The 10,396-nt window shown below is 39.7% G+C and overlaps 1 protein-coding gene across 3 annotated transcripts; it reads left to right on the forward strand.

Moving 5' to 3' along the window:
• Positions 1-1,222: 1,222 nt before the first annotated feature.
• On the forward strand, positions 1,223-10,059 carry gtf3c4 (general transcription factor IIIC, polypeptide 4). 3 transcript variants are annotated; one of them, XR_006008539.1, is made up of 5 exons: positions 1,224-1,606; positions 2,979-4,715; positions 6,686-6,816; positions 7,178-7,298; positions 9,848-10,059. XR_006008539.1 is itself a non-coding variant. In XM_041970807.1 (5 exons), exons 1-5 carry the CDS (start codon positions 1,298-1,300, stop codon positions 9,910-9,912), a joined length of 2,331 nt encoding a protein of 776 aa, XP_041826741.1. In that variant the 5' UTR covers positions 1,225-1,297; the 3' UTR covers positions 9,913-10,059. The 3 variants fall into 3 exon arrangements, 2 of the variants coding, with proteins under 2 accessions (XP_041826742.1, XP_041826741.1); XM_041970807.1 differs by having other exon boundaries at positions 1,225-1,606; positions 7,210-7,298; XM_041970808.1 differs by lacking the exons at positions 6,686-6,816; positions 7,178-7,298; positions 9,848-10,059 and adding an exon at positions 4,793-4,907 and having other exon boundaries at positions 1,223-1,606.
• The last annotated feature ends 337 nt before the right edge of the window (positions 10,060-10,396 follow it).

Below are 10,396 nucleotides of genomic sequence, written 5' to 3' on the forward strand. Positions count from 1 at the left end.
GTTTGGACACACTTTCCAATTGGATTAGATGGAAAAGTGTGTCCAGACTTATTATAACGTAAATAAATATGCCAACAAAATCCATTCAAGATACATCAAAACACATTTTCAATCGTAAACTTTTTTTTAATGACACTTTTATTCCATAATTTTATTTATTTATTTATCAACATTTTTATTTTATTAATGATTTTATTTGGTTGTGGTGTTTATTAATTATGTGAAACTTTTATTTTGTAGTACCAAGTTTACATATTTTATATAACTTTTATTTTGCAGTGCCGCTTTTATCTCATGCCTCTTTTTATTTCAGGTTCTTACACTCAAATGAATGGTTGTGAATATGGGCCAGGGTTTGGCTGCAGTACAACACTTGCAGAATTTAACTGCAAATTTGCACCCAGTCCTGACCAATCACAGCAAAGTGTTCCTCACACTTATGCCTGTTTGGTCCAGTCCAGGGTTATGTCAGGAACCAACTTAGTTTGTAAGGTTAGGACTTCATGGTGTTTAGTGGGTAATATGGAGGACACTGGTAACTCTGACGCAACTAACAACGTGCTGATGGTTCGGGCAACATTGGCTGTGACACTCAACCAATGTTGCCAGAATGTCAAAACTGAATGTTTTATAAATAAATAAATAACTAAATGTGTAAATGAGTATTGTAAATAAAGGCATTAATAGATAAATAAATAAATAAATACAATAAATAAATACAGTAGTTTATAATACATAAAAATTGTCAACAAATGAATAAGTTAGCATTGAAAATGTAATTTTATCAATTAATCTTTTGTTAATCAATTAAGTTAATTAACATTTTATAATATATAAAAATGTCATTCTTTATTTAATATTTTTTCAATTTATTAATGATTGGGCATGCAGGTGTGTGTGTGTGTGTGTGTGTGAGAGAGAGAGAGAGAGAGAGAGAGAGAGAGAGAGAGAGAGAGAGAGAGAGTGTGTGTGTGTGTATGTGTGAATCAGAGTAGGTTCAGGTGTTTGTTTAAATTGTTTTTATATTCTTTTAATATGAACACGTTGTTTTGATTATGTAAAGCACTCTGTTTTGTTTTTGATCTTATTTATTTATTTCAAGAAAATAATTATACTTTTTTGCTTTTCTTTTTTTTTTATCGCAAACCAAACATTTTTTTTTTTTTTTTTACTAAACTCCTCTTTTCCTCAAAGATCCAACTTTAAACATCACGCAGGCGGACTATTTAATGCAGCGGAGTAAGTCCCTCCCTTTTCTCCTCCCGATCGTCGACGTCACTTCCCCTTTACAGAAAATATGGCGGCTGCCAGCCCAAATGAAGCTGTTGAATCAGTTCCTACAACAGTTGTCATCAAGACTGAGCCAGACGACGAGGTACCATGTAGTCCAAGGGATGTACTGGTCAAGCGCGACCCAGTCGTCCCTCTGTCGTCCGCGGTCAGCGGGCTGCAGCCTCTCTCCTGGTCGCAGGATCACCGCCTGGCTGTTTGTACCGCCAACTCCTTGTCGTTGATTGAGCTGGTGTGTGATGTCCACAGCAATAAACAGGACCTGACGCTGCATAGGACCTCAGTCCCTGTCCCGACTGAAACTTATGAATTGCGGGTAAATAAACTTCTGATATTCGCCTGTTAACACATGACCGTAAATAAGCTGAAAGCAGGAAGCACTGAAATGCTGCTACATTACTGCAGCTAGTGGTGAAAGCTGAGCTAGTACACACTGAGACGCTCACGTTTAGTTTCTCTTTACCCAGAAATCTGAGCTATATAAACCAAACTGAAGGAGCCAGTATATTTTACCTTTACCCATCATTCCTTTTTATCCTTGGTAGCGGCCAACATGTGAATCATCTGGTAATTCATGAAACCATGATTCACTGCAGATTTTAAACCACATGCTTCTATTTTCAGTGCAACACTGAAAACATAATTACCTCTATTAATAAGAATCTGACAATGACAAACTGAAACCTTTCAGTGTGTTTTAATGAGATTAGTATGTATTTATAAGCTTGTACATGTTTGAAATACAGTCAAGCCATGTTTAGCTGTGGCAAATTTGTCTCTGCACAGCTGCAAACAGCTGTTTACAGACCTATAACTATTAGATGTAGCTTAAATTAATAGTCGTTGAGGCGCATTGGCAGGAAGGCCAAGTTTGTTTTCAGTTTTCCGTGTATCATAAATTGCCTTTAAATCTGAGCTGCGAAAGCTACATGGTGTCAAGCAAAAACTAATTTGGTTTCTTGAGGCCATTTTTTCTGATTTACAAAGATTTTAGTAAGTGATCATGTGTTCGTTTTTAGGCTTTAGTCAGGTTTTTGTAGTGGAGTGTGTATGAGACGTTTCTTTTAATGGGAAGATAACCATTGTGTCGTTTTTGTATGCCTATATATTTGTCAGTGTTTTTTTTTTTTTTTTTTATCTTTTGGACTAAGTTGACCAAATAATGCAAAATGAACGTTCTAATAATTTCAGGGTGATAACAGATATGATAACCAGGGTTTCCTCCAGGATTTTTTGAAGGAGGGCTTTAAAAGTGTACTTGATTTGTCTTTTTTTTCTTTTCCTCATGCACAACCATACTTTTAATAATTTTCTTTTTTTCCTTTTACAAGTCTTATCTTTTCTATTTTTGACCTGGATAGTTGTAAAGTGTGTTTAGACTGGTGTTTATTATTTTTACAATTTAGTTTAATTTTTATTATTTTTTTTACCCCCATGCCATTTTTAAAATGCTGCTGTAACACTGGAATTTCCCAGTCTGGGATTAATGAAGTGATTCTGATTCTGAAGAGCTCTGCTGGCTCAGCTGTACAGAAAGTCGGCCACAACTTCCCACCTGCTCTGGAATAGATGGAATCCCATATTATCAAAATCCAACGTATCAATCACATTTCAAGATTTAAAAAAGCTGTATTGAAATGTTTGCTTGCGAGCATTTCTCAAATTTTAACCCTCTTTTTTTTTTTAAGGTGGGCCCATCAGCAGAGAGAGCCCAAGCAATTGAGAAATTCTCCATGCATCCAGACCCTACAGTAAGGCAAGTTTTTTTGGCTGACAGAGTGATCAACCCAACAGTAGGTGTGCACAAAGGAATAAAGTACGCCAGCTGGTCTCCGATGGGTTGTGACTCTACGGGACGCTGTTTGCTTGCCTGCCTAACTCTTGAAAACAGACTTACCATTCATAACAGCCACAAGCGCCTAGAATGGAAAACATTAGTCGATCTCACCAAAAAGTATGGCGAGAGGCTAAAGGAGCGACATTACGCCAGAAAAGACGGGAAGCCGCCGGAGGCAGACTTGCTGGATTTCAGTGAGCATCAACGACGTTTCCGTATGCAGACGCCTCTGAGAATGGAGTGGTCCAGCCTTTACACGATCAAACAGGTCCAGCCGGACAACACGTGTCTAGACGTGGAGATGGTCCTCCTCGCAGTCTTGATGGAAAACGGCGACCTGGTTTTGTGGAAGTTTGTGTTGCCCTTTACAAACGGGGAAGATGTGGTGTTTTATGACTTAATTGAGTCGGGGGTGACCAGACCCAGTGACTTGGCGTGGTGGGAGTACGAAAACGCAGATCGTCGGATGAGCGGTCTGATCATCGGCAGCGAGGTGGGGCCTGTCAAGATCATGCCAGTCAGCCTGACGGGAGTGAAGGGCTACTTCACCCTCCGACTCCCCGTCATCCTGTGGAAAGAGTGTGATGAGATTGCAGTTGAAAACATCAAATGTGTCCCGCTGATCCACCCGATCCACAAATCCAGCTGCAGCCTCATCGTCGCCTCACGCGGCTGCTACCTCTTTTGGTGTTTGCTCATGATTTCACCAGCCGGACTAAACATACACCACTCTCACATAACGGGGCTGCACTCACTTCCTGTGGTGTCCCTAGCGGTGAGTCAACATGGCGTTACAGTGTACACATGCTCCACAGACGGGTCGATTAAAAGGCTGACGCCAAAGTTTACAGAGACTTCAATGATTTTCAAACGAGAGGACCTCCTACTACCTGAGAACTTGACGGGGAGAAGGATACATGGGATTGCGGTGAGCCACAACGGAGCATATATTGCTCTTGTCAGCACACAGGGTATGACTGGTAGCTTTCACCCCATTAACAGGACTTACCAGGTTCACTTTGTGACCCTGAAAGCACCAGAAACTGCTGCAGAGCAGCTGCTCAAGTCCACCGCGCAGAACTTGTACGAAATGACCGACCTGCTCGACCTTGTCAGGTGGCAGATTTTAAAAGATAGGTGCATCCCTGCTTCACTGCAGGAGGAACTCGATCGGAAAATCCAGGAAATAGACTTGCCATACTTGTGGCGCTTCAAGCTCTTTTTGGTGCGAATACTTGACCAGTCGCTACAGGATCGTCATACAGATCCCAGCTGGAAACCCACACCTGTGGATACTAAGGTTTTTATAAGCGATGATGGGGAGGGGGAGGGAAGCGGAGAAGACCAGGAAGTCTCTGGGAAAGAAAACGAGTCTGATGGATTCACATTGGGGAAGGAGAACATAGAGGAGCAGAGGGCTGAGGCGCAGACCCTAATCAACACTGTGGAGACCCACCTAATGAGGGAAAATATGAAGAAGGTGTTGGGAGTGGTTTACCTCAACACCTGGATCGCACAGAACACCAGTATTCCCACCTGTGGCCTCATGGATTATCTCTCCAGAGACTCTAATGACAGAGCATCTGAGGTAAACACACAGCGACTTTTCCTCATTTTATCTGTACAAATGTCCTAATCCTTTTTGTTTTCACTTGTTTTTAACAAGCTGTTAACAAAAGTGGTAAACATACAAAAACCCACATCCATCCATCAACAAATAACAATTAATCTGTTTTGACTCTTCAATTTCATGTGTACGCTTTAATAAACAAGGTGTAAATCTCAACCTTAAAATTAATCAAACTCCAGCTGTTTTTTTTTCTCCTTTTATTTAACCCGATAAAAAACCTCAATGAGATTAGAAGTCTCTTTTTCAAGAGGGACCTGGCCAAGAAGGGCAGCACAACCACAAGTACACAATTTACCACATAACAGATCCACTTTCAAAACACAAGAAGTAAAATAAAACACGTGAAACAAAGGTAGTAGCCAACATTAGGTAAATGAAATACAGCGTGGGTTGAATACTACAAGGTTTAAAAACAGTTGCATTTACCAAGAGATTTTTCCACTCGAAGCCTTAGAATCGACTTAAACTCCCCCAGAGAGATTAGTTTTGTTCATTTCAAATCAACTTGAAAGTTACTCAAAGTGGGAGGAGCAGCATATTTAAGAGCTTTTTTCCCTAAGTTCTGTTCTCACTCGGGACTGCCATCTGTGGACCAAAATGAAACAAAGGCTATACTGAGTCTGGTTCCAGGACATGTAGGTAGAAAGATTCAAAGGAACTATGCTTAAGAAAAGTTTTATAAATAAAAATAAGAGAAACCCAACCTTACCTTTAGCTTGGATATGAGGTTTTCAGTGCATGTCTTAAATGACAGATTCTGATCAGTGGTCATACTTAAATACTTATAAGATTAAACTAGTTCCAGTTCAATCCCTTGAGTTGTTGAAAGCTTGGGAAGATCAGATGGCTGCCTTTTGCCATTTGAAAACATGTATTTGGATTTTGTTGCATTTAGCACCAGTTAAGTTGGGTTAAGTGAATCTGAATAGCATTAAAGGCAGGCTGGAGGTGTTCCATAGTTTTGAATATTGTAATATACTGTAACAGGTAACCTATCTGTTACAACATCATTAATTCCCAAATGAAATTTTATATTTGATGTTTGACCACAGATCAGTTTTCTACTTGGCCTCAGTCCATTCATAATGAGCTTTGGTCGACAGAAGCATTTCTGGTTCATGGTTTCTTCTTCGCATTACAGAACTTTAACCTGCATTTGTGGATGAACTGTTCACACTTGGCGACTCCTGAAAGTGCTCCCCCATGCACCGATTTCCATGACAGAATCCTTGCTGTTTTTAAAGGGGGCTCCCTGAGGGCCCAAAAGTCACTGGCATCTAGTATATTGAGTTTCCGTCATGTCAGAATCTTTTGATATTAGGTACAGTACATGAAGTACTTTGCAACTTTATGTTGTGAAGTATTTTTCTGAAACAAAATGCTGTTTTTTTTTTTTTTTTAACAGATTGTTAAACTTCTGCCCATCTTTACTTCTGAGAGACTCTTCCTCTCTAAGGTGCTCATTTTATATTCACCCATGTTACTGATTAAGTACAAAATCAGTAACAGCAGGCTTGAAATCTGGATCAGGTGCCGTTAACATGAAAATGAATTGCTCACCTTTACTATTTGCTCATTGCAACGTTTTAAATTGCAGTTTTGATTTAAAAACTATTCATCGTTCAGTCCTGAGGTAAATTCAAACATGATCTTGATTAGCTCTATTAAGATTGATGAGGTTCTTAACTGCAACCCAATTTAGTTTTTAAAAACATGAACATAAAAACACAGTGAACATTATTTGCCTTTTCCAGACAGTTTTGCTTTAAAGCCATTCACGGTTTTGCTAATAAACCATTGCGTGAAGCTTTTTGTAGAATAAAGGAACTTAAGTTGCACCAAACTCACATTTGTGTTTTCGTCTTTGCTGTACTAACACATGACAATGAAGCCGGCGTTCACTTCGTCTGCCTCTGTGTCCTTTCCAGGTCCTGATCGGCCACATCAAGAAGAAGATTAACAAGCAGACGTTCTCCGAGCACTGCAGCCTTTGTCAGGCCGTGTTACCCTTCACTGACCCCAAACAGGCCACCTGTAAAAATGGACACATGTGGCTCAGGTACCTACTTCGCAATTAAACAACTTGTTTCTTTCTTTTTTATTTAGGTGCCACAGCTGTGTTTGACAGTTTCTGCATGAATTGAATTTTAATACCAAATGTCTTTGACGGTTTATTTATCCTTGCGGAGCAGTAATCAGGCCTCCCACCTTTTGATATTTACCCATGAACCCCTGTCTCGTCTCATAAATATCATCTGCCAAACGTTTTTCTTGCCTGCTCTCCAGCTAGCACATGGTGACTTTGGTGGGCACAGACTTGGTTCTGTTTCCACTCAACTTTTGTATTGTGTGTGTGTGTGTGTGTATATAAATATATATACATACGTGTGTGTGTGTGTGTTCCTGTCTCTGCCATCCAGCTTTCTCATGTGTTCGTCCCGGTCTCCTCCAGGTGTGTTTTGTCATACCGGGCCTGCCAGACGCTGACGTTCAGACGATGCCTCCTGCAGGATAGCATCGCCAGACTGCCAGAGCCTGAGGGTAAGCGCCACTTTCCATCCTCCTCCTCCTCTATTTCACAACCACACTCTCCATCAGCCATCGTCTCCTGTCACCCTCGACGTCAGCCTTCACCCAACGTCTTCTCTCCCTCCCTCCAGCTTCACATTTCATTTTGAGTTGCTTGAAAACTTGATACTTAAAACCTGATTGTAGGAATTAACTGGGTTCATTTTTTTTGTTTGGCTCTGACGCGTTTCCTCATTTATATAAAATATGAAGTCAGAAAACTCAAACTTTTGCCACAATTTTCAGTGCAGCTGGGAAGTTCAGAGAACTGCTGCTGGACTTTTTTTTTTCTTTTTTCCCCCATAACATGTCTAAACGAAAGCATCCGAGTCCAGGGAGCCGCAACCAAATTAACCAAATAGAAGGGTCACATTACTTAAGATACACTAGTTGATTTCTTTAAATAGAAATTACCGATAAAATACTTAGAGATACTGAAACCGCTTAAACAATGTTGGGAATGTGGTGCAGCTGGGAGCTGTTTTGAGGGGGTGCCTTTTCCATTGCTGCCCCATTAAACATGCTACATGCATGCAGAGCACATGTGTTATTGGAGATTGATGTTGCTACTTTTCAAAAAAAGAACAAAAGAAATTTTCCAAAAGAGCCACAGCTGCACCACGGACAAATTCCTTGCACATGCAAAAGAAACCAATTGGCCAAAAGAAAAAAAAAAACATTCCAAAACATTTCCCCTCACTCATTGTTTTCCCTAACAATGCTGCTTCTCTTGCACTGGTTAAAAAAAAAAAACCATGCCAACCCCACTGGTCCTATACCCAACCTAATATTTATAAACTAAGTCCTCACAAAAGGCTTGCATATCTGAACAAAAAATGTAAGTAAACAACAAAAACATACCAAAAACAACATTAAAATAACCTAAATTGAACTAAAATCTAAAAAACTCTTCTTGTTGAGTGATGGAAATGGACAGGGAAAGTGAAGCTCTAGCACAGGGGTGGCCAATGTCGGTCCTCGAGAGCCACAATCCTGCAGGTTTTACATGCATCCCTGCACCAACACACCGACTTAAACTAATGAGTCACTGTGGAGATCCTTATAGTCTGTTGGATCCATTTAATTTGAGTCAGGTGTGTTGTTGCATGGATGCAATGAAAACCTGTAGGATTATGGCTCTTGAGGAACGACGTTGGCCACCCCTGCTCTAGCATGATGAGTCTGAAGAAGCAAATGCTAATAAGCTAAAGTTTTCGTCAAGCAATCTGCTGCACCACCTCAGTGGCAAACATGCTTTGGAGTACCAAGTATGTATTTAACAAAGATCAGCAAGCACCACATCCTCGGGTAAAACTAAAAAGCTGGTGGACACTCAGCTCAGATGTCAGTGGTAGATGTTTGCTAGAAGTACTGCCTACAACAACAACAACAAAGCAAGCGGTACATTGTGATAACCAACACAATCCATAAAGCCCAAGACATGACTCAGTCCTCTTAGTACTGTGGGAAAAGACTGATTCAGGACAATGTGAACATTACTTTTTTTTTTCTCCTGCAATGTACAATTATTGACAAAGGTTAAAAATTGGCTGTTCTTATCTGTTCCAGTGCAGTCATTTTCTCAGTAAACAATGTAATTAACACCCAGTCATGCAAAGAAAAGACTTAATACCATCAAATACTAAGAAACTGGTATCATTTAAAAAATATATACCATAATTTATCATTTTGGGCCAACAACCCACCACTAATTTGTTTTTAAATTAGGTGCTGAAAGCCCTTTACCAGTATCTTCTGGTTAAGTTTAAATCAACTAGAAGGTTGATTTAAACTTAACCACAAACAAACAGGTTTAGTGTCATTTAGAGGTGAATGTGAAGTGTTGTTTCGCTCATTGTAGGGTTGGCTTTATCTGGTTGCTACGTACTTCTCGGATTTTAATCAGTCTTCCTGGTAATTTCGCCCTATGACATCTTAAGTGTTTCACCATCCGCTGAGTTTAGTAACTACCACGTGTGCTCTTCCATGTGTTTTTCATGAAAATAAAACCTTTTCATATAAAATATTGCTCTCAGATTTACTATAAAAGTGAGATTGAGGTACATCTTTTGAGTCTGCTGCACTGAACTGTTCATTGGCATGTAATTAGTTTCCAATGCACTGAATAGGTGTGGATAATGGAAAATCTCCAAAAAGCATCTTTTTGCTCCTTGCCTACGTTTTCTGGTATGGTGTTCTGTTTTGTTTTGTTTGGTCTGAATTGAGATTGGTCTCAGCACCTGCAGAGTCGGCGTGCTCAGTCTCTAGACCCTCGCTGACTGATGCAGATGACGAAGTTTAAATCACACGAACTGATACAGAAAACGTGAATCGGCTTCAAGAGCTTTTGGGCTTTAAAACCCATGTGTGCAAGTTTTCTGGTGAAGTTTTGTTGCATGTAATTAAAGGTTTGACTGTTCAGTTGTGATCAGCCTAAAGGAAAACTTGTAGATTTTTCTTTTAATTGAATTTTTGCATGTGTGTTATTAATAATCTCTGCAACATATTTTCTTTCCCATCAGATCCAGTGTGGATAAAGAAGATCCTCCAGGCGCCCTGTGCGCTCTGCGACTCACCGATGATCTAGAAAAAACTGTTCAGGGAAATGTCGAGCTATCCGAGACCCTTGAATCCTAACTTTGTCAGACCTCATTGTTTTAAATATTTTTTTTTTCTTTTTTTAATGTACAGTTTACAAGTTTTTACTACTCTTAAAAGTGGAAATAAAAATATTTGATTATTTGTTGGTACTTTTCTTTATCTCAGCTTACAAAGTCTGCAGAGGAACTGCTTAAATGTTTTACTGCCGAGTCAAACTTTCCTGTTTTTCCTCCTCCTAAAATTAATTCCCTGTCAGACGCAGTATTTGCACAAGGGTGTGCAGAAACAAAGTTCAGAATGTGGTTATATGTGGAGGTCTTTTTATTCAGTTGGACTTCAGGGCACCATAAATAAGCTCCCTCATTTTCCTCATGTTGACTATATTTTCAAACCTTTGGTGTAGTTTATGCTCCAAGTAAGTGAAACTTACTCTGCAAGTCCTATTTTAGTGGGTTTTTCTTTTTTTTTTT

Source organism: Melanotaenia boesemani, chromosome 19 (genome assembly GCF_017639745.1).
Source record: "Melanotaenia boesemani isolate fMelBoe1 chromosome 19, fMelBoe1.pri, whole genome shotgun sequence".
NCBI lineage: Eukaryota > Metazoa > Chordata > Actinopteri > Atheriniformes > Melanotaeniidae > Melanotaenia > Melanotaenia boesemani.